The sequence below is a fragment of the Manis pentadactyla genome, chromosome 7 (genome assembly GCF_030020395.1).
Source record: "Manis pentadactyla isolate mManPen7 chromosome 7, mManPen7.hap1, whole genome shotgun sequence".
Taxonomy (NCBI): domain Eukaryota; kingdom Metazoa; phylum Chordata; class Mammalia; order Pholidota; family Manidae; genus Manis; species Manis pentadactyla.
The window spans coordinates 135,050,598-135,077,118 of NC_080025.1; the positions used below are offsets into that span (position 1 = coordinate 135,050,598).

The 26,521-nt window shown below is 41.1% G+C and overlaps 2 protein-coding genes across 6 annotated transcripts in view; both read right to left on the reverse strand.

Moving 5' to 3' along the window:
* Positions 1-7,669: 7,669 nt before the first annotated feature.
* ZC3HAV1L (zinc finger CCCH-type containing, antiviral 1 like) lies at positions 7,670-14,634 on the reverse strand. 3 transcript variants are annotated; one of them, XM_057504803.1, is made up of 3 exons: positions 13,908-14,634; positions 13,000-13,111; positions 7,670-7,963 (listed from the first exon to the last, which is right to left on the reverse strand). In XM_057504803.1, the coding sequence occupies exons 1-3, from the start codon at positions 14,167-14,169 to the stop codon at positions 7,924-7,926; spliced, it is 414 nt and encodes a 137-aa protein (XP_057360786.1). In that variant the 5' UTR covers positions 14,170-14,634; the 3' UTR covers positions 7,670-7,923. The 3 variants fall into 3 exon arrangements, 1 of the variants encoding a protein (XP_057360786.1); XR_008998564.1 differs by lacking the exon at positions 13,908-14,634 and having other exon boundaries at positions 12,909-13,825; XR_008998563.1 differs by lacking the exons at positions 13,000-13,111; positions 13,908-14,634 and adding an exon at positions 12,057-12,893.
* Positions 14,635-19,235: 4,601 nt separating this feature from the next.
* The window catches only part of ZC3HAV1 (zinc finger CCCH-type containing, antiviral 1), a 42,786-nt gene continuing 35,500 nt past the window's right edge, over positions 19,236-26,521 (reverse strand). For all 3 annotated transcript variants that reach the window (XM_036905503.2, XM_036905504.2, XM_036905502.2), the window contains exons 10-13: positions 25,062-25,146; positions 24,176-24,306; positions 23,680-23,813; positions 19,236-23,226 (exon numbers count right to left, since the gene is read on the reverse strand). In XM_036905503.2, coding sequence (XP_036761398.2) covers positions 22,964-23,226; positions 23,680-23,813; positions 24,176-24,306; positions 25,062-25,146 — 613 coding nt within the window. In that variant the 3' untranslated portion in view covers positions 19,236-22,963. The remainder of the gene's footprint in view (positions 23,227-23,679; positions 23,814-24,175; positions 24,307-25,061; positions 25,147-26,521) is intronic.

The window sequence follows — 26,521 nt, forward strand, 5'->3', positions numbered from 1 at the left end:
AGTCTCTGTCCATCAGCGTAGTAAGATGCTGTAGAGTCACTACTTGTCTTCTCTGTGTTGTACAGCCCTCCTCGTGGCCTCCCCTCATTATACATGCTAATCATAATGTCCCCTTTCTATTTTCTCCCCCCTTATCCCTCCCTTCCCACCCATCCTCCCCAGTCTCTTTCCCTTTGGTAACTGTTAGTCCATTCTTGGGTTCTGTGATTCTGCTGCTGTTTTGTTCTTTCAGTTTTTGTTTTGTTCTTATACTCCACAGATGAGTGAAATCATTTGGTACTTGTCTTTCTCCACCTGGCTTATTTCACTGAGCATAATACCCTCTAGCTTCATCCATGTTGTTGCAAATGGTAGGATTTGTTTTCTTCTTATGGCTGAATAATATTCCATTGTGTATATGTACCACATTTTCTTTATGCATTCATCTACAGACAGACACTTAGGTTGCCTCCATTTCTTGACTATTGTAAATAGTGCTGTGATAAACATAGGGGTGCATATGTCTTTTTCAAACTGGGCTGCTGCATTCTTAGGGTAAATTCCTAGAAGTGGAATTCCTGGGTCAAATTGTATTTCTATTTTGAGGTTTTTGAGGAACCTCCATACTGCTTTCCACTAGACATTTTAAAAGGATAAATTTGCATGCACATACACATATAGAATACTGATAGAAATTTTGGGATCAGACTGTACATAAAATTTTGTTTGATTCAAGAATATATTATGAAACACATTGCTAATCATCAGAGAAATTCAAATTAAAACCACAATGAGGTATCACCTCACACCAGTTTAGGATGGCCAACATCCAAAAGACAAATAACAAATGTTGGCGAGGATGTAGAGAAAGGGGAACCCTCCTACACTGCTGGTGGGAATGTAAATTAGTTCAACCATTGTGGAAAGCAGCATGGAGATTCCTCAAAAAGCTCAAAATAGAAATACTATTTGACTCAGGAATTCCACTTCTAGGAATTTACCTTAAGAATGCAGGATCCCAGTTTCAAAAAGATATATGCACCCCTATGTTTATCGCAGCACTATTTACAATAGTCAAGAAATGGAAGCAACCTAAGCGTACATCAGTAGATGAATGCATAAAGAAGAGGTGGTATCTATACACAATGGAATACTATTCAGCCATAAGAAGAAAACAAATCCTACCATTTGCAACAACATGGATGGAGCTAGAGGGTATTATGCTCAGTGAAATAAACCAGGCAGAAAAAGACAAGTATCAAATGATTTCACTCATCTGTAGAGTATAAAAACAAAGCAAAAACTGAAGGAACAAAACAGCAGCAGACTCACAGAACCCAAGAATGGACTAACAGTTACCAAAGGGAAAGGGACTGGGGAGGATGGGTGGGAAAGGAGGGATAAGAGAATAATTAAGGGGCATTATGATTAGCACACATAATATCAGTGGGGGACACAGGGAAGGAAGTATAGCACAGAGAAGCTTACTATGCTGATGGACAGTGACTGTAATGAGGTATATGGTGGGGACTTAACAATAGGGGGGATGTAGTAACCACAGTGTTGATCATGTGAAACCTGAGCATAAGACTGTGTATCTATGACACCTGTGATAAAGAATATACTATGAACATCTCTTTACCGTAATAAAGAATACTTCTAAACACCATTTTTAACGGTGGCATTGTATTCCAAGATATGAGCCTACCATACATCGTTCAGCATGGTTTCCTTTGAAAGCAGCACCATGTGTTTACCAGCCTGCGGTCCAGCCTCTCCCCTTCTCCACCACGCGACGTGCTCTGGGAAGCTGGCCTTGGCAAGGCTGTCTCACTGGGCTTCCTCCCTTCCTACCTTCCTGTGGGTTTGGCCAATGTGGGGCAACAGCAAGAAATCTAATAATGGGGGGAAAGGGAGGGAAGGGTATTTACACCTAGGTCCCACCCTGAAGGACTACTAGTTGGCTTTCTTGAACATAAGACCTTGAACACATCTTGTGGGAAGTTCTCTCCTGGGACTACTCTCCCTGGCTTCCCGAAACAGCACCCTCCCTTTGTGCAGTCAGGCTTAGGGTAGAATGGTGTCCCCATCACTGTCCCTAAGTATTCATTCCATCAACCTTTGTTGGTTTCCCTTAACCCTGCCCATGTCCTTATAAATAGTCCTTCATTAAATTCTCCCCACTTACTCAGTTTAAGTGTGCCATCTGTTTTTTGCTGGCACCCTGACAAATATACACAATTTTGTACAGAAATTCCTCTACATATCTTTTATTATTATTACATGACAAATTTCCGAAACTGGAATTGTTTGACCAAACAGCATGCTTACGTTTAAGACCTTTTATAGTATTGCCAACTTGTCTTCTACTGTACCTTTCCTCCAGCAGTGCATGAGAGCTCAGCTTCAGACCCCTTTTCCAACTGGATATTATAAGTTCTTTTCATCATTTGCTATGTTCATAAGCATTGCTATAATGTGGAGATCATCTCATCCTTGAAAGTATATGTCAGTTGAGGGGATTACCTACCAATCACTGCAGTCTATACATTTCGGATGTTCTTACATAACTTTCTCATTGATACACTATTACAAATTGACATGCTAGCCCACACTGGCCTTTCAGAATTCACTAAAATTATCCCTGATGTCATCTTACCCATGTGTATATCTTTTCCCCATGTTCTGTCAAAGGTGAGTTAGTGATCTAACTGAACTCTGTTTTGACAATTAAATGAGGTTGTATATCTAATGGTCTTAGAACATCACTACATAGTGGTATTACAAATGACTATTACTTTCTTCTTAACACATGCCTGCATTCTCCAAAAACTTCCATGATAATACATTAAAAAAAAATAGTTTGGAAAAATATTCCTAAATAGTAATAGAGAAGGAAATTCAAGGATACAGTAATAGATTATTTTTAAAATAATAATGAATATGAGGTGATATATTTACTTACCTTATTGTAGTAATCATTTCACAATATATACATGTATCACCTTGTACACTTTAAACTTACACAATGTTGTATGTCAATTATATCTCAATAAAGCTGGAAAAGTAAATAAAAATAATATTACAAATCAATTTGTAAAAACTCAAAACAGCACTTAGAATAAAATTTATACTCTGAGCATATAGAAATAAAAATGAAGAAGAAATTACTACATATATACATAAAACATAAATGAATTTTATTTATGAATGCATAGATTTATACACTTACAGTAAAAGTAACCAATAGGGGGGAAAATACATTGAAAAAATACATCAAGTAGAGTTACTCAGGATTTAAGAGTGTTTTAACATAGTAAAACCATCAATATAATCATATCAGGTGATTTAAATGATAAAAATTATGACTACAATATCAAAAGACACCAATTCCTATGAAAAGCTTCTAATAAACAACCTTATTTCCCTTATTAAATAGAGAGCATTTATTAAAAAACAAGAATGAATTTCGTATTCAATGAAGATATATAAAAAAATATCTATTAATCAGAATTATCTTTATTTAACACACAACAGAAATACATAGGAAAAGACAAATATTTTTGCAGCTATGATTTTAAAGAAAAAACAAACAGGCCATCCAACACTGTTAGAACACAGACAATTCACCAAAGAAAAATATTTTAAAATTAATAGCATTTTAATGATAGAGATTCCCATACTGAGTAGCAATACAGATTTAGCCAAGAAAGAATTAATATAATGAGGAATATTTAAGACCCAGACAAAAACAAAAAGAAATCATAATGAAATAAATCAAGAAACACATCAGTAATGAAGAAACTTAATACCTGGATGGAAAGAATTAGGAACAGGAGCATAAGTCTTACAGAGTTAATTTTAGACCTAGACAATTCAAACGGAAGCACCAAAAAGATGTGTTTACCTTATATAACACATTTCTTAGTGAACAAAAGATTTTTTCGATATTTAAAATACGTATGTGGGGAGAGAAAAAAAACAATGAAGACCAATATGGTACCAACTCAAAGGCTTCAAATACGGAGTTTAATTCATTAAATGGCAAAGAGTATTTCTCAGCTACCAAGTGTTAGAATCATCAGGAAGAATAAATAATATCGGTGCTCAGTTAGGTAATCAAGGCAGAAAGCATGGCAATGTAATGTAGTAAGTTGCCTGCTAGAGCTTTGAGAGTACTGAGAGCTGCATCTCCTAGGGTCAGGAAAGGTTAAACTAGCATTTTAAAGAATCTAGTTTTGCCAGGTTTTGAGGCAGGAAGAGGGAAGGGGTAGCACTTAAAGAGGGCCTCATTTACAGTCACAAAGTAAAATGGCACATTCCAAAACTTTCAAGTAGGTCAGTACATACAGCATTGGTCTGCATGTTTAAAAAGTCAATTAAAAGCCAATGTTTAAAAACCAAATTTTTCATAAAAATCTGGATCTGCTTCTTTTGACAAATTGGACTATATGGCAAACGGGGCCCTGCATTCCCTTTGGAAACAACTGGCAGTTGCCCCTTTTAAATGAGGCAGTTTGCCGCAGCACTCTCTTCTTCCCTATTTCTCTTACATCAGCTCACTTCAACCATTGAGCTCACCTTTCTGGTCCCCGTAGGCATCTGAGCTTAATGATGCCTACCCTGCATTATGGGGACCAATGAAGGTTACGGCAGAAAAAAGCAATACCATTAAGCTAGCATTTCATTTCAAAAGATCACCCAGGCAGCAGGCTGGAAGGCAGGGGGAGAGAAGGGTGCTAAGGAGAGCAATGAAATCCACAAAAGCCTATTAATTACATTAAATACTAAAATGAGGCTACCGTCATTGAAGAGGAGCAGGGGCCCCTAGCACCTCATGCCTTGAAAACCATAGGTTCTGCATCTGGGGAGTAAATGCAAGAGGTGCTAAGGGTTTGAAATAAGGCAGTGTGTAAAGGATGAACAGAAAGGGGCAGAGAAGGATAACAATTTGAGAGGTTTTAGAGGGGAAAGAAAATCTCTAACACCAGGTAACCAATTTGATACAGGTAACCAGAAGTACAGGACAATTTGCAGGTTTTTGGCATAAGTTATTAGATGGTGACATTCCAAAATACAGAAACAAAAGGGGGAATAAGTCTGGAGGAAAGTTAATCATTCAATTTAGGATATGTTGAATCTGTGGAGCCTACAAATGTACAGCTTCACCTCAAAAGCCCCAACAAATTACCAAAGAAAATTCATCTCCAACTCTAACACAATAACTCACTCACAGCTGAAACATCAGACAAAAAGTGCAGAGATATGTATGATTATATAAAATATTTTTACAAAATGGGTACCAACAAAACTAAAGTTAAAATAGGATATTAAAGAATTGAATAAAATATCATAACAAAGATTACAGAGGGTCAGTAACTTCACATATAAGGTATATAAAAAGAACACAATAAATGGAGAAGCCCATCAAGTCTCTTAAAGTAAAAGAAATACATTTATAGACTACACTGTTTCACTAAGGACTTAAGATGGCTCACAACAAAAGCATACATATTAAAAGGAGAAAATGTAAGTAACAATAAAATGTAAGAATATTTTTTTTTTAGAAACTAACATCTGGAGAAATCAGAACTAGGAGAAAAGAAACAAGATATGCAAAACATAAAGGGCTTTCAGAAATACTGACCACCAAAGTCAAAAAATTCACATAAGTTGCATGAGTCTCACTGTCCACTAGAAGAAAACACAGCAATTTCTTACTTTAAAAGGACAATTTTGCACACCTTCCCCAATAGAAACAATAGCATTTCATGATAAGATTTTTTTTGCTAAATTAAATTTCAGTTTATGAAAACCCTACTTGTCCCTATTTCCAAATGTTATGTTATTGCTGGGCAGTTAAATGTGAAAAAAAAAAACATTTTACATACCAACTTTGGGGATCTTACAACAGCAAACACAGAAAAGGATTTAATAACACTGCTTCTCTGTGGAACCCCTTCCTGCAAACAAAGAATGAACATCTAAATGTAACTGAATGTAGACAGCTGGGTGGGTGGGAGTAGGGGAAGGGAAGAAAAGGAGAGTTCACATGAAAAGGGTAAGGTATGTAGGTTTCTGATGGTCCATCCTGATCCACAGAAAGAATGGATACAATTTTAAGGAATGAATGAACTGCCCATCCTTTGAACTATAGCAACTGGGCTTTGGTAAAACTTTAGTGAGAGATGGAGATAAGACAGAGTAAGGTAGGAAATCTGGTGAGCACCCCAAGTTATATACTCTGGGTGCTGGCTGAGGATGGATCCCTAAGAATTGGATGTCATATGAGCACAGTTTGGCTGACATCCTTTTATGAAAATTAAGGAACCTAATCAAAGGTCCTCCTACATCAGCACAGAGGAAGGCCCTAGTAATTAAAGGGCATGTACAAAAGGCACAAAGATGTACAGAAAGCAGACACAGAAAATATTCATTTGCATACATTAAAGACATACAAATTAAAAGACAGTATCTTTAGCACCTACAAGCCAAGCAAAAACAATAACTTTTAAAATTCAGTATTTATAGATTTTAAGAAGTTATATTCACAATGTATAGAAATATCCCAGAATAAGGGAAATCGTTAAGAAATGACATATTAGTGTGTGAATAAAAGTGATGCATGATAAATGTGAACAAACATAGAAAAGAAACTTAGGGAACATTATGTTAAAAAAAAAAGAGAGTACAAAGTGTCCAAACTATGAACGCCATGAGTGTAAACTGTGTACATGGGCGTATAGAAAAATATGGGCTGGGTCACAAAGCAAGTGAGTGGAAACCTGCCCCTTTCAAGCTCTAGCGAGCCTAGGGAAGCTCTCAGAGGCTGCAGGCAGAAGCTGCCATCGTCAGGCTGTGCCCTGGACTGACCCCATCTACACTCGGGATTTACCTTCTCTTGACCTGAATCCCCAACCACCCAGCCCCAATTTTATCCTTCCTGTCTGACATCTTCCCAACAACCGTGAGGCAGTGTGGACAAAATGAAGGTTCCTGTGGTCAGGATTCTCACCTGGCCCTGGTTGGCTAGCTCACTACACATGTGTGGGCAATGCCTCATTATTGACTCTATATAAAGAGCCCTACCCAGTGCTCTGGGCAACATGGTGGCAAGGCTGCAGTAGAGCAGAGCAGAGGTTGGAGTGGTGGCAGCGCCAAGGACAGAGGCCCAGAGGAGGATGGCTGTGTGGGCCGAGAGGCCCAGAGGCAGAGACTGGCTTGCTGCATGCTGACTCGCTCTGAGTGGATGGGATTCTACTGATTGACCTGCCACCATGGAAATCAAATTGGGTATAACCCTTTCACCCCAAGAACATTCTATTGTCATTTCTTTGGTCACACAATCCATAGTGAACTTGCCCAGGGCTGAAACCCATTGGCAAGACAGGCAGGTATTAATTACTATGACCACTAGTGATAAAGACTAAATGAATGAACAGTATGGGTAAAATTGTAACATTTCCAGAATATCTCGCCTGGTTTTAGTACATCTGCATATCAATAGGCATTCAGAGGTGGAGAGAAATATGTTTTAGTGCATTTGCATCATCCCTCAGGGATGGAGAGAAGTTCCTCTCCATATGAATGGGTAATTACCTGAGCAATGTAGGGCTTATCTGTACCTGAGAGGTGAGGGGAAGGACCGGTTTTGCTTCTGCTGCAGCAAGAAAGAGAGATTGCCCGGGACTGCAGTTTGTGAGCAATAAACGGATTTTAAACTTTATTTCTCCCTTTGACTGATTTCAGTTTTTAGAGGTATTTTGCCCTGGGATTTCCTTTCTCTGGACATACAAATGGTTACAAATAAAATCTCAGCAACAGCTTTGTTTTCAGAACTTCCAACTGGACACGCTGCTCTTTACTTGACGGACTTCCTTTAAGGTTTATCCGCCTGTGGCTTCTTAGCTGACTGAGCAGAAGCAGAAATAAGAGGGCTGGTTTCTATAGCCCCACATACTTGTACTTCTTGTTTCTCAAGGCCCTGTGAATGATCAGCAGAAGGTGAATTAACTAAAAAGAAGAAAAAAAGAGATGGAGATTTCCTAAGACACCCCTCTATCACTCTAAATTTCATTTACTGTTGGGAGCATTAACCCCACTAAGCAGATCTCACACAAAACTCCCAACACTCTGGATCTGGAGAATTTGTGTCTTCTGGATTAAAAAAGAAAAACAAATTACACACACAGAGCAAGCAAAAAGTCACCATTTCATCATTAGGAGAGAGATCCACTAAACAAGACCAGATGAAGAAAATGTCAGGTCCTATACACAGTCCAGAGTAGATCTCTGCTACTACTCAGGGTTCCCTAGGTGGCCTCTGACACTCCTAGATGCAGAGCCCTCCCTCCCTTCAAACCACTCACCCAGGAAGTCAGCCACTACCATCCCAACCCAAGAAAACTCCCCATTAATAGCTTAGAGACTCTGACTTTGGAGATTTGGTTCTCCTAAACTCACTACCCACCAAAACTGTTTTCCAACTACAAGTAGAATAAGTAACTTGAATGCATTATAATTAAAGGAACACTAGCCACCCTTGTAGATCTTTAAAAAACAAAACAAAACAGACTACGTAGGCAGCAATATGGGAAGATATTTATGAGGTTGAATAAAGTAAAAAATTGAGATACAAAACTAATGCATATTTGGACCACCAATGGGCTAGTTATTTGTGTAGTAACAGGATGAAAGGTCCTGCAATTAAATGGTAACAATTATTGTGGATTAGAGTGAATGGAGTCACTGTAATTTGCATTTCTACTCTCTGTTTTCCAAACGTTTCTGCAGTGTGGTTAAAATTTCTTAAAAATTATAAAAGAAAAAACTTTCTTAAAAGTTCTCATTCCAAGAAAAAAAATTTTGTAACTGTGTACAGTGATGGCTATTAACTAGACTTATTGTGGTGATCATTTCAATGTTGACAAAGAGCAAATCATGTTGTACAACTAAAGCTAATATAACATTTTATGTGCTTGTAGGTAGGGATTATCTGAAAATCAGTGGCACTTGGTATAGTCAGTCCTTGAACCTGCAGCAGCTCAGGGCTGTGGCAGGAATGAGCTGATGGGACCTCTTGCATTTCTGAAGCGTGCATTCTCCCTGACAAAGGATTTGCACACGTGAAACCTGCTGCACTTGCCCCTGAGGTGCAGTAATTGTAGAGTGCTTCACCTTTGTTGTAAACACACCTGGTCAGAAATGAGACAATACAGAAAACACTGATTTTCACTATCTCTTTTAAGCCAACATACGACAGCTTGTATAAATGGCAATTTCAGGTGAAAGATGAGTCAGTAGTATAATAGTGTTCCCACCCATCTAATCCCCCCACCCCACCCCACTGCTACTTATTCACAGTAGCCCCTTTCTGACCTTGACCCTCAGTTAATCTGCCCTCCTCTGTAACCAATGAGTAACTACTATGGAGGTACAAAAGGTTGGCCTCCTTGCCTCAAGGCTAGAATAATTCTTCAGTGTAATTTTCGCTCCAGAGCCTAGCCATGAATCAAGTCTAGGCCAGACTTCACCCTGCTTCTCCCTTTTTCTTCCCTGTATCCTGCTTCCCTCCTTCTTTACCTTACAGATTTTCACCCAAGGAGGCCTCCTTCAATAAATCACATGCACCTAAATCCCTATGGCAGGCTCTGCTTCCAGGGAAACCAACATAGACAGGTAGCAGGAACAGATAGTTTATCATCCAGACAAGAGAATTTTTTAGGGAGCACTATTAATAATTACATTGGGATGACTAATGTAAACTGGGTCTGCACCAGGCAAACCAAAACCCTCCCCACGGGGAACTTAACAAGGATGGATCAGACTGCCAACCTTAACCTCACACATAAAATCAACCTTAACCTCACACATAAAAACGATGACCAGATACTGTGTGCCTCCCCGAGGTGATACAACAGGTTTTAGCATAGAAATCTGGTTTCTCTGGAAACTCAGCAGTCCTAGGGAAGGTTAGCCACCTTAACATGCACCACATATGAAAAATCCTTGCTACAAAATCAAACCTAAATCTGATCAAACCTCCAGATCTAACTCTCAATTTACTTTAAATCCAGGGTGAAGAGGGAACATGTTAAATGATATTACAAGAATGCAATCAGTCAACCCTAAAATGAGGGAAATTCTACTGGACATAAATGACCTGGTTTCAAACAGAATAGCACCCTACCTGTAATTATGATGCCAATTTTCTAAAATGAAATTGTAATTTTAGTGAAAATCCTACCCCCCCACACACAAAAATTTCCTATAAAATAGTTCTAAGAATTTAAATGATTCTAAAGCCTATCTGAGAAAAGTGAGTAAACAAGTGAGAACTGATTTAAGAAAAACATTTTGAAAAAGAAGTGTAATGTGCATAGAGAGAACTGTGCCATCATATATTAAAATATAAACTAGTTAGTGTGATATTGGTTCAAGAATATAAAGGAGATTTAAAAAAAAAATAGATCCTAAACCTAGCCCCCAAATCAGAATAGTTTATTCCTTAAAGATTTGATAGAGCTCAACAATAAAACTATATGAGTCTGATTTTCTTCTTGTAGAAGATTTTTAACTAATATCCTGGTTTTGTGGGGTTTAAAATTTTTTATTTCAATACTTTTATTTTTTAAAAAAGGCTATTCTGGCTTTCTTTTTTTTCTTGAATCAATTTTAATGAGTTATATTTTTCTAGAAATGTTTCCATTTCAAGTTTTCAAATGTATCAGCATAACCTATTACATATTTCCGGTGTGTTTCTTTCAACACCATCAAGCAATTCTCTAATTCTCAGTAGTCACTGACCAGGTGTCCCACAAACTTTAACTCAGTTCAGACACTGTCTACCTGAAGATGGCATCAGATCCCACTGGTGAAGGGCTCAGTCCGTCGAGACTACTCTCATGTCAGAGGCCTATCCCACCCAAATCACACTGTCACCTGTTTCTAGCTAACCTGCTATAGATCAGAGGTTCTCATGAGTCCCTCCTTGGATTAAATTAATTTGCTAGAGCAGCTCACAGACCTCAGGGAAAGATTTACTTAATAGATTACCAGTTTATTAGAAAAGGATATAACTCAGCAAGAGTTAGATGGAAGAGGATCACAGGGCAAGGAATGTGGGAAGGGGAGCAGAGCTTCCATGCCCTCTCTAGGCATGCCACTCCACATGTTCACCAACCCAGAAGCTCTCCAGACTCCCCATCCTTTGGGGTTTTATGGAGGCTTCATCACCCAGGCACAACTGATCAAATCATTGGCTGGTGACTGAGCTCCATCGCTAACTGCCCCCTCCCCTCCCAGGAGGTGGGGGCAGGGGGGCTGAAAGTTCCAACTCTCCAATCCCATGACTGATTCTCCTGGCAACCAGTCCCCATCCTTAGGTTACCTAGGAGCTTTCCCAAAGTTACATGAACATAACAAAAGAAACCTGTAGAGCTCTTATCCACAGGTTTTAGGCTCGGGGTCAGGAATGGGGATGAAAACCAAATATGCATTTCTTATTATAAATCAAAATGTTTGTCCCTTATTGTCTTCTTCTCATGTACTGTATCTGTAAACTGTGTCTTTAGGAGAATGGTGAAAAGGGATCATCAGGCCTTTTCCAACAAGAGGTGGAAGGTGTCATTCCTGCCTCATCCACAGTCCCTGCCATCCAAGTGGCCATGTTTCATGCCACTTCGTGACACACACCACCAGTCCAAGCTAATAGGACCGGCGGTGGGCCCCTGCTGTAAGTGGAGCCAAGCTACTGTCTGCTCACAGAACACTGAAGTAGGGTGATATGACAAGATGAAGCCATAAAGAAGTGTTCAGTAGGTTTAACAACACAAAAATGGTAAACTTCCTTATGTCAAAAAATACCATGAGAACTAAAAGGTAAATAGAAGTTGCCCTGCCCCTCGCCCTGCGAGGAAGGACTGCACCCGGCAGCCACTTCACCCTCTCCCTTCCTACCATGACCTGCTCCCGCTACCGCTTGGCTACGGTCCGAACGTCTCTGTCTCATTACCATGACCGACCAAACCCGGCTTCAAAGCTTGAAGAAATTAAGGAGATGAATGCCAAGAACAAACCTCTTGGCTCCTAAGGCCGACTCCAGAACTGCTTCTGGGTACAGATTCTGCTGCCGTGAGGGCAGCCTCTGCCATCCGAGCCAAAGGCTCCGGCTCTTACCTCCAGCCTCCTGACTTTCTTCCCTTGGGCTATGAAATACCTTAGGGTTAAAACAGGACCACAGTCACAAACCTTCTATGTTCCCAACCTCCCTTCTTCCCAGCCCTCTCCTGGCAGCTCAAGAGTGTCTATGATAGAATTATCCTTCTAGATCAGAAAATTCCACTTCTAATAGGGTTGTCTGTCATATTTTCCTTTGGGATTCCAACTATTTTGTTTCAAAAAATTTTTTGTGCATAGCTACACAGATATAGATATGCTAATCCCATCATCATAGCAGTTCTGATGGGTACTTTTTGAGCATTTAGAACTAGATCATATTGTTTCAAAGCAATTAAAACTAATATCGAAAGCCAAAAAATAGGGGAAAATACTTTTAACAAATGTGACCCAAAAAGGGATCTGTACCAAAAAAAAAATCTTAAACTAACAGGAGACAACAAATGCTTCAATAGAAAAACGGGCAAAAGCATACAGACAATTCATAAAACACAAGCTTCATGGGCCTAATCTGCCATCTACTATGTGACTTTGGGCAAGTTATTTCATCTGTCCGAGCCTCAGTTTCCTCACCTGTAAAATGGGGACAGGTTATTAATGAGCTAAGGTGTATGAATTGCTTAGCATTCAGTAAGCACTCAAAAAACAGGAGCCACTACTGCTATTTCCATACCACACAGGTCCACCAGCAGCCCGTGTATCCAAGCCCAGTACTATTAGAGACTCCAGAAAGGTTAGCCTTGTACCTTCACCTGTACACCTCACTCTGAACTCTACTTCTGATATTCTCCGTGGCTTCTTTTACCACACAGACAATATGAGGAAGACTTCTCGGGGACTCACCTCTGGTAAAGGCAGGGGTCATTCTGTGAAAGCAGGATCTGAAGCTGGGCCTCATGGAGGCCTAAAAGTCCATGGTTTTTCAGGACTTGGATGTTGACAGGTGTGTGGAATCCTGGGAAAGGGTACAAGGAGACGTAGGAGAACACAGAGCCCTGGACCAGAGACCCAGGGAAAGAGGGCCGCTTTCAGCTACCAGGAGGAGCTAAGCAATTTTCCATGAACCTGTAGACACTACAACCTAATAAGCAGGTAATAAAAAAAGAGGGGTTGAAGCAACTCCCCTGCCAGGGTCATTTTCACTTTCAGTGAATGTCTTTAAAGCCAGAGTCCCCTTCTCCCAGTCGCCTGCTGGACTGAGGGTGCCCATCTGTTCCTAGGTGACTGCACTTGCCTCCTCCACCCCACACAGCTGCCCGCCTCCATATACACCAACGTTAAAAAAAGGAAAAGCTAACAAATAAATAAATAATAAAATAAGAAGGAAAAGCGTGCCCCCCACCCCGCTTCTGGAGCCTGGGTAAACCCACCAACACGGCGGGAGGTGGCCCCCAAGCCACTCGCCCAACACCCTGCGGTGTTTCCGTGCAGTCAGACCAGGTCAGAGCGCCCAGGCTGGCTGTGTAAACGCCGAGGCTCGCGGCGAGTGGGCAGCACTCCCTGCAGAAAGGGCCCCTGGATCTCCGTCAATGAACTCTGACCTGGCCCGGCCGCGTGGCGGGGGTCCCGGGGACGGGCTGACATCTTCTGGGAGTGAGGTGGTTAAGGAATCCGAATCGAGATGGCCTCCCGCCTCCCTCCGCCCCGGAGCTGGGAGCGCAGGGGAACCTCCCCCCGGGCTTCACCCCACGGCCTCTCGGAGCGGGTCGTCCGGGCCCCGGGGGGCCGCCCCGCCGCCGCCGCCGCCTCACCAGCAGTCGCGGTTCGGGCGCTGAACCAGCGTGTGGCGGCGGCAGAGGTGCGGCTGGTCGCAGGCCTGGTGCTCTCCGCGCTGGCGGCGGGCGCAGAGGCGCGCGGAGCACACGGCCGCCACCCTCCCGGCCGCGGGGCCGCCTCCCGCAGCACGTCCCGGAGCCGGGCCTCCGAGGGCTCCGCGCAGGTCCTGGAGGAAGAGCGGCCGCCGCTGGAGCACAGCCCCCCGGCGAGGGAGGAGCCCGCTGTGGGCTCCGCCATGGCCGCGGCGCGGCTCCGGGTGAGGCCGGCGCGGAAACCCGAGGCGGGCCGGCTCCTCCCAGTCCCGGCGGCGAGTTCGAGCCGCGATCCCCAGCCGCGCCTGGGGAAGGGCGGGCTGGGGGCCGCGGCGGCAGAAGTGGGCGCGCGGGCCGCGGTCTTCGGGGGCCGCGGGTCCGGCGGGCGCAGTTTTCGCTGAGCGCCTGCTCGGTGCCAGGCGCCGTTCCCGGCGACTCCCTGCCTTGAGGGACTTGTTTAGCCGGGCGGTGATGACATGAAAGCAAATGAGAGAATCTGAGGCACACAGTAAGGGCTGCAAAGATGAAATAGGCAATGCGATAGAAGAGCACGACAAGGGGGCCTCGGGGACCGCGTGGGGAAGGTCTCAGAGGAGGTAGGTGGCTACTAGGCGCGCGTGGCCCCCGAGCACCTGAAACGTGACCCTTCCGAACGGAGATGGGATGTAAGTGTGAAATACACACCCTGGATGCCGAAGATTTAGAATGAAGAGAATGTAAGGTATCTCATTAGTAACTTCATAGTAATGTTAAGTTGGTAACATTTAAATAAAATGTCACTGCAATTGTATATGTTTCTTTTACTTTTCTGATGTCTATGACAAAATTTTTAATTACCTGTATGGCTCGCTTTGTATTTCTGCTGGCCAGTACCAGTCTAGACCTGTACATTTACTAAGTGCCTATCCTTCCCGCCCACCACCATGCTCATTTAATGAACATTTTGTGAGCCACTGCTAATGCAGTGACAGAGTGCAAAGGTGGGTAAGACAGAATCCAGGAACTCAACCACCCCCGTTGCTATCCTACAGTGTGGTTGTAAGGATTAAATGAGTTAATGTCATGTAATGTAAAGGAGCTGAACTGGAAGAGAACTGGCCAGATGCTGAAGACCCTCTCTGCCATGCTAAGAAATTTGGACTTAATATACTGAAGACTTCGGAAAGCCACTGAAGGCATTTCAGCTGGGGAGTGACATGATCCCTCCACCTAGAGTGCTTTCCCCCAATCTAGTTGTCTCCTTTTTATCCTTCAACTCAGCTCAAATGTCTTCTATTCAGCAAAGCCCTTCCTAAACGAAAGTAGCTTCCCAGCCTCTGCATGGAACTTATCACTGATAATTTGTCTTGTTTTTTTACATATATTTGTAAAATTCAAGCACATGAAAGCAGGACTCGAGTTTTTGTTCCTTGCTATATCCCCAAACAAAAATAGTGCCTGGCCATACTGTAGCACAGGTGTTTCTGAATGATCATTGGCAGCAGTTAAAAGAATGGATTTCCAGAAAAGCAAGACAGGCAAAGGAATAAAGGAAGAGGATTTGAGGGACTATTATCTGTTTTTATTGTGTCTAGTTTGAAGTGGATGCTCAGTAGACAGTTGTGTTGTATAGACAGGTCTAGAACTTAAAGATGAAAAGGGAATTTAGATTTGGATGATATCAGATTATTAGGTAATTAAAGCTAAGAGAGTTGATAAGATTACTCACAATAATGAAAGCAAAGGTGGGAGGATAGAACCTTGGGGAATAACAGCATTCAGCTGGTGGGCTGTGGGAATTAGAAGGAAACTGGCACAGCTCTTAAAGCCTTGCCTGTGTCTTTGGCACTCAGCATTTGCTTGGGCTCTCTGCCAAGGTCTTTTTCCACGCCACAGGAGCAAGCTTGCCCACGACACAAGCATGCTGATCACCGAGGAGTCAACACCCCCGGCAGAGTTCTCAACCAGTGATGGTAGGGAATTGGTGGTGTGAGGAAACTCTTAGACCCCCAGAGTTAGTATGACATTTGAGATTGAACCGATGTAGGAAGAAGTCTTCTTGGAGATTCTCTTATTTCACTAAAAGCAGAAACGTCTGGGAGTGAGGCTGCCTTAGGTCCCCCCTCTGAGGGAGTTTTGCGATGGTGGAGAAAAAAATTAACAAAATAGAGGCACCTGTGTAAACATTATCACAAACTTATCTATTGTTTGTCCCTCTAAAAACCCATTTGTTCTTCCCATATAAGCCTTTCTCCCTGCTTGCTTCTCCCCTATTAAGTTAGGTATATAAACCCTCATCTTTAACTGTTTAGGGAGTCACTTATTTTCCATTTGCATATGATGAACTTTGTAGGTTTTTTCTCCAGTCAATCTGTCTGTTGTAAGTTACATTTGCAGGCCCCTAGTTACTGAACTAACCTAAGAGGATAGAGGAAAAGTTTTCCCCCAGATAGTGGATAAATATCCCAGGGCATTATTCCTCACGTGGAACATCAGGTATATATTCCAGTCTCCCAGAGGTTCCTTAATGGAACTGAGCCTGTTGCCCAGTCATACATAACCTGCTCATTAGCACACCCTATATTGCCTTCCTTTCCCCGTCTTACTCCCCACTCCCCTACCAAATAACCTGCTTGCATTCAATGCTTTTCTGTTGGCCTCAGAGGGAATCCAGCCTAAGATATAAACTGATAAAGAAAGCTTAGAGAAAAACGAGTCATTCATGGGCACAAGAGGAGAGAATTTCGAAGAGGAAATTGTAAGCATTATAAAATACTGCAGGGAGTTTTCCTACAAGGACATTGATAAAAGTAGACAAGTTTGTTTCTGAGATGTAATGAGAACAGGCAGATTTCTGTAGGTTAAAAAGAGAAGAATGTAAAACTCTAGGGATTATAGACTATAAATTATCTGAGAAGGTAATGACTAACTGATAATTGGAGGAAGACATAAGGTTGAGGGAGGTATTTTATTGTAGGAGAGACATGCAGTTATATGCCACGTGAAAAGATCCAGTAAGAGGGGAAGTTGAAAATACTACTAAGAAGAATGGTAATTCAGTGGGTGAGGGTCATGAGGCAGTGGGAGAGAATGGACCCTGGAAGAACTAACCTCAGAGAGGAGAAACACCTCTTCCATTTAGACAAGAGGAAAAGAGGCAAGGATAAGCGTATAAGACAAATTTATAGGCTTAAGATGAAGTAGAAAGCCCCAAAAGCTGTTTGTGGGGGTGGTAGTGGTGTTTTTAAGTACACAAGACCAAGAATGGGTGGGGGAGTCACTTGAAGCTGGTGAAGGTTTAACAAAGTTCTCCTGTGGGGTTGGAGAGAACGCTGACAGGATTGCTGTGCAGTGCAGAGGACTGCCGTGGTTGAACACCAAGAATTTGTACTGATATTAATCCAAATGGCTCTGCAATTTTCTCTAAAAATACTCAGCATTTAGAAACAATTTCATGAATCCACTGTTACATTTGCCAAATCGATAGGATATAAGGTCAAAGGTTCTGGGTGACTGAAAGATAATGGGTTTGAGACTAGAAACGGAAGGAAGTGAAGACTAGAGAGGGCTGAATGTGTGCAGAGACGGTAGATATAGGGACTGTGAGAGCCCAGGAGCTAAAAGTGTGGGTCAGAGGTAGAATACAGAAGCTCACAATTTCTGAAAGAGACATTCTAGAGCAAGTCTAGGGACAGTGAGCGGTGGATGTGGGTGCCTGGGAGAGTGAAGATGAAGACAAGGAGGTTATAGAAATCGAGTGTGGGCAGGCTGTCCATGATGAATGCTGAAGAAAGATGGGGGTGCTTAAAAGAAGAGACGAAGACTGAGTGAGAACAAGTCTTTGATGAACATGGAGGTGGGAGCAGGAGTATGTGCAAGAGTTAACTGGGAAAGAGTGGGGATGAGAGGGAAAGGTAGACTGACCCTTAGAGGGGGGACATGGTAAGTGTGGTTACTATAGTCTCCAACGGCTCATAATCTGGTCCCATTACTCATTAGCCATGAAATCTTGAGCGTGTTTTTTGACCCTTCAGCAGAAGTATAGATTCTGAAATCGTAAGTGTGTGATAAACAAAGTATGAAAATAAATGTGACTGTTCAGTGTTGAAATGTGTAAAGGAAAAAAGAAGAGAAGATTCCAGAGCCGACTGTTGGGGAATGTGGAGTTTCAGAGAAGGGAGACATCCAGGATTGAGTAAAGGCAAGCGGATTCACAGGGAACAGAAAAAGAAACATAGGCGGTTGAGATGGGATGGTATTTTAGGATCTGAGTTTTTAGGATTTAGGTAGTTCATGCCTCCAACTCAAGATTCTGAAACTCAGATTCTCACTCACTGATGACTGCTCCAGGCACACTTCTTGAGCACGGCCTTTTGAAGGAGTCAGTATAAGGACATGCACTAATGTCACTGTTTTAACCTTCCCAGTGAAACTTTGTTCCCTCCCGCCTTCTTCCCCAGCCATGTCCTCTATCACAGCCCCAGCGGCCTAACACGCATTCAACACTCAGCATTTGACGGTAGTTACCTTTAGGGCAGCAAAGGTCTAAGAAACGGTTGCTCTCTAGCTCTGCTGGCCTGAGGAGTCCCACCACAAAAATCAAATGGCAGACTTACTGAGCTGAGAGCAAAAATATTAAGACCTTAAATAGCATTTTCTCAAATACACACTTCTGAAAATTTGAGAACCTGCTATGACAAAGTACATAAACGAATAGAACAAATAATTGGAAAAACTCAAACACCTGCTCACGCCTAGATTGAACGCGTTTTCCTGACTGGCTGCTTTGACAGCCAGGGGTTGCCTATACACTGAGGTCTTAAATCAAATGGCAGTTTTACCTTCGCTTTAGTCAAACCTATGCTGCTATATACGGATCTTCCTCGCTCTCCATCCAAAGCTTTGTGATTAACAAAGGATGAGTGGAGAAGGGCTTTTGGAGGAGTGATTGATAGGACAAGTCTGCTGACAACCATTTATATTTGTAACTTTTGGGCTTCATCCTTGCCTTTGTTCCCACCTCTGGGACCAGAGAAGAACGATGTGTTCGCAGGTTCCAGCCTCTCTTCTAAGCACCTAGACAAAAGATGTGCAAACAATAGGCTTCTCCAGACCACCACCCTGCCCTTCCCTGGTAGTGTGCTAAAGGTTGTTTGGTGACTGAGTTCTGGAACAATAAAGCTGGAAGGGCAAAATACATCTTCTATCCCCTACTGAATAAACTGGTGTCTGCAGCTGATTCTCTTTTTGGAGATACCTAGAAATATAGCAAATAAAGGCAGCAGAGTGAAATTATTATTTATTTCATTTTATTAGATGGTCTCAAATTAAGCTTCAAGAATAAAAAGCAATACAACCCAACTACTGAAATACAAATAGTTAAGCTTACTTTATTCAACAAAATTTTTCCAACATATTAGCATTAGCGTATTCAGTTAAGTATCAGTTGTAGCCCAGTGTTGAGACAGGTTGATTCAATGCTCAAAGAGCTTATATTCTAATGCAGAAAGCAGACAACTTGAAGTTGGATAGAGGCTAAAAATGAACAAAAGTCAGGCTCAAAGAATTTTAAAACTGAGTTGTGGGGAAAGTATCTGATCTAATCTGCAGGTCTCCATACTTAATGGAGGTAAAAGTCAGGTAATCTTAAGGTTATTAGATATTAACAAAGTCAGTGGTTCACACTGGTATTTTGGAAATTGATGGATTGTAGTTTACATAATAAGTGGAGATATTACTGGCATCAAGTGGACGCAGGTAGGGACAACAGATGTCCTGCAGTGTATGGGTTGAGCCCATACAACGAAGAAATATTGTACACTATACGGCATTCTAATGTCCTGCTGGACATTTATGTAGGACCTACAGCTTGTCAGAGAATATAATTCCTTTTTTCCTCTTAGACAATCTGTAATTTGTCCTATTATCCTTACTTTAATTAAGGTAGTTTTCGCTCTGTCCCTTAACCATATACAGAGAAGGTATATGGTCTGTCATGACTTACCCAAGTACTGGTTTTCATTCTATGTCACCCAAACTTCTAATCTTTCATTTTACTGTACCTTACAGGAAGGAGCTTCTGATCAACTCTTAAATCCAAGCCTATTCACCATAAGTAGGAGGAAATATCTATTTCATGATGTCATACAGCATAGTCATGCCTGAGTATCTATATAGACATTCATTTTATTTTCATTACAAATTTCTTTCCTTCTGATTCTGCACCGTAATAGAGTTAGGGCATTAAATTGACTTTTAAAGAAACTCGTAAGCGTAAGTAGATTGTGTTACCTATCATCTCAGGACAGCAAAGAGGATGCTACAAAATGCTGAGTTCAGAAAGGGTGACTAGATCTGCTAGGGGTTGTGGCTGCCACCATAAGTGGGGGGAGGGAAGGGTGCTACTAGCATTTAGTATGTGAGAGCCAGGTATGCAGAACATCCTGCAATATGCTGGACAGTTCCTCACAATAAGGAATTATTCTGCACCCTATACGAATTTTGAATGTCTCACTAGACATTCATGTATGACCTATAACTCGTCTGCAAAAATATAGTATTTCCTCAATTTTCTCCATTTCGACAATCTGTAGATTTTCTTGCACAGTATCTTTATTTCAGTTAAACCTATTTCATTTTTTTCCCTTATAGAAGTATTATCATATGCAAATAAGTCATTTTATCACTAGTTTTTATTCTAAGGTCCGCTTGTATCCCCGCTTTTTTATTTTCCCATATGTCTTTGTACAAAATAGCTTCTGATCTCCTACCTTCTTTTAAGTTCAAATTTATTCATTCCAAGTAGGTATAATTGACTACTTAATTAGGTCTTCTAGAATAGTTATGCCCAAGTTACAAATTTTCTATTTCCCTTTTATGTTAATATTAATTATATTTAATTTTTAATTTATTTCTAAGACTGTGTGTAGGTAAATTACCACTGAATTGAATTTTGAGTATAATAAAGGGGATGTTACAAAATAATTATCATTAAAAACAGATATATAAAACGCAGAAGTGCTGACTGAGAACCACTGAGCTAAGTGCAAAGGGGTACCAAAGACTGAAAGAAGGCCCAAGAGGCTTCTGTGGAAGGAAATAAATGACAGAAGGCAGGGAAGGACAAGATCATGTGCGGCCACGATAATGACTTTCAACTTTACTATAAAGCATGATTAGAGTTGCGTTTTGAAAGGTTATTATTAAGTAAAAAAATTAAAAATATGACCATTCTTGCTGCCAAGTAAAGAACAGCTTAGAAGGGGACAAAGATTTTTTTACAAGAGAAAATTGGACTTGGGGCCAGGTTAGGTGTGCAGGGGGAGGGAGAGAAAGGAGGCAAGAATGCCTTCTGGATTTCTGCTGGAGCAGATGTGTGGATGGTCATACCACTTACTTCTCTATACAAAATACTGGGGAGGGACTGATTTGAGGCAGGCAGACTGGGAATTCCATTCTGGATATGTTGAATTAGAGATGCCCGTGAAATGTCCAACTAGAGTTGTCAAACGGGCAGGCGGATAAAGCTGGATAAATTGTATCTCTGTAATGTGAGGGTCAAGATCAAGAAAAGAAAACTCCACAATGGAAGCTGCCTTGAAAAAAATAAGTGAATGACAGTATTGGTGGTAAGCCTCCCAGAAACTAACACTACCCTAAAAAATCACTATAATTTGTTACTGATGGAGCCCTTACACCAAGGGGTTGTGGAGTTTTTTGTACTGATCTACAATCTGACTAATATAAAATCAACTCTAATTCTAATTACTTTTTGTAACATGTCTACTGGAAAGAACTATAACAGGAAATTGGTGACTGGTATGGAATGGTGAAAAGGAAATTGGAAGGAAAAATCTGATTCACAGTAAGGAAGGAACTCTTGGTCCAGGAACCTCAGCTGCTCTAAAAACTGACTGTACTACAGTTCCACACAACCTATTATATTTAGAAAAATAAGTCCCTTCTAGGTGCATGGCCTGTTGGAGGCAGAGTTCTCTTCGTTTTTACTCTGTGCTCAGGAGGGAACAGATCTCGCCTCCTTAGGGGCCCAGCCTTCAACGGCGATAGTTTTGCTTCTAATTCCTTGGTGAGCCTCATCTGCTGCAGCAAACAACTACAGCAGCACTCGGGTTTATCAGTCATGCTTATGTGAATCTGGTTACTGCAACTCCATACTACCCCCAAGATACAGACACTTCATGAAGTCCGACCTGGAGGAAAAAACCTTCTCTGTAATCATAGTGATGAAATATAAATGTCTTACTTTGCCATAATTATATGGAGAACCCAAATGCGCAGTTAACTCCAGATGGTTGCTTCTCTCTGAGCCACACTTGGCAGCTCATATTGCATTCCAGAAAGAGTCAACCTGGATGGAGTTCCCTAAATAAACGTAGAGATAAAGAAACGTATGCTCCAAATCAGTTTCGCCACGAAGGTATAGTACGGCGGTTACGTGATCTCATTAAGTTGCCTTTATATTTTCCCCACTACATTCCTAAGCATTGTCCCCCTAACTTTTCACAATCTCCCATCCCAGGGTGTACTATCTTGTGTCCTTATTTCAACAGGCATCTTAAAATTTCTCTCAAATTTCCCAAATTCATTTTCTTTCAATTTAACCAAAACAAAACCAGGCCATACAGTAAACTAAGAGTACTGAGGAGAGAAAGGAAGTTTTAGGAATTAGTCTTGACTAGTTATCTCTAAGACAAGCGGTTCCCAAACTTTGTAACATATTTGAATCCTCAGGGAATTTTTTAAATACCTTCAAAAAATACCACTGCCTGGCTCTTACACCTAGGAATAGTGATGTAAATGGAATGGGGTACAATCTGGGCAATGGAGTTTTTTTAAAGCTTCTCAGATGATTTAAATGTGCAGCAAAATTTGGGAACCATTGATCTACAACATTTGATGATTAGGCGAGGAAATGTACAAGTGTTATTATCTGGGGGAATCCAGTCCTAAAAGTAAACAGAATGGCTATCGCATCTTTTATGACACCGTATTCATCATTTCTAACTAATTACGCAGGGTTTGTCTGTTTCAGTATATTCAATCATATATTCTGGGTAAATCTGATCTTTCTGAAAGATGACAAAAATGGAGGGATTCAGCCTTGTATCCACACAGCTGTCATATGGTATAGGAGGGCTCCTATAATCCTTATTTCCTTCAACAAAATCTCCTACCAGGACTCGGGCTACAAACATAATGATGTTTTTAGGATCACACAGGCAATTTTTATGGGAACAGATGGCATCTTTTGTGAAGTAATTTCCTAGAAATAGAAAAAGAAAAAAGTTAAGAATTATTATAAAGCAAGGTATGTAGTTTATAGGATTATTTAAACATAATCAGATGATAAGTGTTGACTAACTATATGTCAACAATACATTAACGAGGCTTATAAACTTTCCTTTGTACTTAAAAAAATGTTTATTATGCAAGTCAAACTCAAATACAGTGAAATAACAGGAAACATTCATTACTGTGCAGGGCTCACAGTGATGGTATGAACCACTGGGTACAAAGCCCAAGTGGGTATCACAGTGGCTCAATCCATGCAATTCATGCAGGGGGAGCTGAATTGTAACTGATGAATTGTGAAAGCCTAGACGCGCTGGTCAGTACAAAATAACACATAAACCTCATACCAGAAGCAAGTGTAAAGCTTGAGTTATGACTCCTACCAGGTTATGACTCTACTAGGATTCTCTATTCCAGCACAAACCTTGTCCATATCTGGTTTCCTTCACTCCATGTAAGATCCAATCAAAATTATTCACACAGATAGACTCCATGTGGACACGGTTGGTTGCACAAAACAGGATTTCTTCGCGTCTTTTGTTCATCTTCATTCTTTTCCTAGTACAGGAAATGTGAGACTTAATACTGAGAACATTCTTCACCCACCATGGCTAATAACATTAATCCCAACTAAAGTCTAATCATCTTCAAATTTTATTCCACTGGCTTTCAGAATGGAGCTACTAATAGCTGTAAAAAAATTAATTTATGAAAACTTTTACATGACAGATACATGAAATCAATGAACTGTAGAATGTAAGCTAAGAGAGAGAAACTCAAATTTACACAATGAAAAAATGATTAGAGGTTGAAGAAACTGTTGACTACTAAAATAAGCCAGTAAATATAAAACTTAAAGGACAGAACTTACTAATCCTTTCAAACTTTCTGCAAAGAAACCTGATAATGTGGCCACCAACCTTTCAAAATTATCCAAGAGCTTTGTGTTCTGGATCTTCTTTATCTTTTCAATCTTGAAATTTTTCATGGAGGCTTTAAAACGCTCACTTATTTTGACATATTCCAGACACTGGTTATTGATATCTACCAACTAAAAAAGTATTATAAAATACAAATGTTGAGTCAGGAAACATTTAAAGCATATGTGTGTTCACATGTGTGGCCCTCTATGCCATGGAGGTTCCTTGCCAAGTCTCTGATGCCAGGTGGGATAAGCTGGCTTAGGGTTTCCATATCTGGCAGTTCATTCCAGTAACAAACTAGCTGGCACTGGGCCCATCTGTTCAGGCTGACTTACGACTAACAAAGCCTTATGCCTAAAGGCAAAAGCAAAGGAGGGCCCCAGAGGTGTCTGGCTTCGCCCAGTGACGTGGTAAGTTCCTTGCCTACAGCCACTGCAGGAGGAGAGGCACTGGAGGTGCCAAGGAGCCCGAGCAGCGAGGCCTGCACCCAAAGCTGGGGCACGATGCAGAGGCTCAATGATCCAGAAAGTTTTGCACCAACCAGAGGAGGCAGTTTGTGGGACTCCTTGTTTAACAACTCCAACTCAATGGACAAGTCACTTTTACTGTCTGAGTTCTTGGTTTTTTGTCCATAAAGCGGAAATACTAGTATCAACAAGGACCTGCCCAGAGGAGAGCGTGTGCGGCCGGACTCTGGAAACAAGGTGCCCTATAGAGGGTAGCTGTTCTCTGGCCAAGTGACACAAATGCCATTTGGATGCCTGCCTTTGAATCTTGATCCAAGAGTTTTACAGAAGCAATTCATTCTTTCATTCAAACAAATACACTGTTTGAAACAAAGTACTTTTTCCCACCTTCAAACAAAAAAGTAAAAATCAAGTACCTCATATCCTTTCGAGGATGAGAACCCACAGTTCTGCTGAGGAAGAACTGCCGACGTTGCAGGCTGGGTCTGCGTCGGCTGATGGCTGCAACAAGAGGCAGAGGTCACTTGGCTCCATCTTCCACATGCCCAGGTCTGGCCTTAACTTCCTGAGCCACTAAGCCAAGGTTTCTCAGAGAATTTTTTCTTTGTATTTTTCTATGGACTTCATCCCTGCATTTTCCTGGTATGGATATACCAGTAATCATACTTTTTCAAAATGCAGTAATTATGCATGATTTCTAGATTAATTAAATGTCATTTTCCCACTGGTTTAAAATGTGAAAGCACTGATCCTTTTGTATGTCGGTTCAACCTTCAAAGGGCCGACTATGTTAGCATTAAGTATGTCCTACAGCTTCTTTGTCAAATGATAAATACTGAAGTATATTAGAGATACAGGGGAAAGAATTTTGCACCTTTCCTCCATGAATTATATTTCAGGATAACCATACACAAGGAAAAATTCTTCATAATAGACAAATCATAGCTAATAATTGCAGAACTGACAGAATTAGAAAACCACCACTTTGCAAACCCTAATGAAATAATGGATCTAAACCATCAGTAGCTATTAAAACCATTACATGAAAGATCAGATGAGGAATATTATATTGGAGGGATCAGACTGATGACTCGAACCCACTCTCCCATCTCCCTCACAAAACACAGGATAACCAGATGTCATGCACCTCTTAGTAAGATGGCACAGGAAGTATAAGGCACCACTGACAGTATTCAGTCCTCTAACTCTAACTCTAGCCATCAATTCACAGAAATTATGCATCAAATGAGGATACACTTTGCTACATTTTTAATTTGGGGAACTGTATATGGATGAATCACCTAGTTTCTTAAAAAAAAAAAATAATGGAGGAGGGGAAACTAACAGATTCAAAGACACATAAGAGACAAATCTGTCAAATGCAATGTACATACCCTATTTTGATACAAATTGGAATAAATCAACTGTAAAAAGTCATTTTTCATTTTATGCCTGCCTTGAAGTCTGTTTTACATAACCACACAACACCTGGGAAAAAAAGATCCAACTCCAAAAATGTTCATGAACAATGTAGATTTTACTGAGTTTCATGAGCAGACAGGAGAGTTACACTGAATCCCCCACAGCAAAATTCCCTCTAGAAAATACCCTTTCATCCACTTTGTCTTTCTCCAAATCTCATTCAGGCATCCCTTTTTTCTTTCCATCTCCTTCTCAGCCTCCTGCCCTCTATAAAGCCACTCAACAAAAATAAAGATACACAGAAGCTCCCAGGGCAAAACAGAAACCCAGTAATTTTGGTGTATTGCTTATTTCCTGGGCATACCCCATTAATCCAGCCATTCATGGGAGAAGCTGAGGCCCAGAATACTTGAGACCTGCCCAAAGTCCCCTGCGAGTAAGAGGGAAAAACAGA

Excerpts from the sequence above, each read along its gene's own strand:
- ZC3HAV1L (XM_057504803.1), bottom strand. The coding sequence starts at position 14,169 with ATGGCGGAGCCCACAGCGGGCTCCTCCCTCGCCGGGGGGCTGTGCTCC. Across the intron at positions 13,112-13,907 it reads CGCCCGAACCGCGACTGCTG|GATTCCACACACCTGTCAAC; the intron begins GTGAGGCGGCGG and ends ACCCTTTCCCAG. Across the intron at positions 7,964-12,999 it reads GACCCCTGCCTTTACCAGAG|GGCCTTGAGAAACAAGAAGT; the intron begins GTGAGTCCCCGA and ends GATCATTCACAG.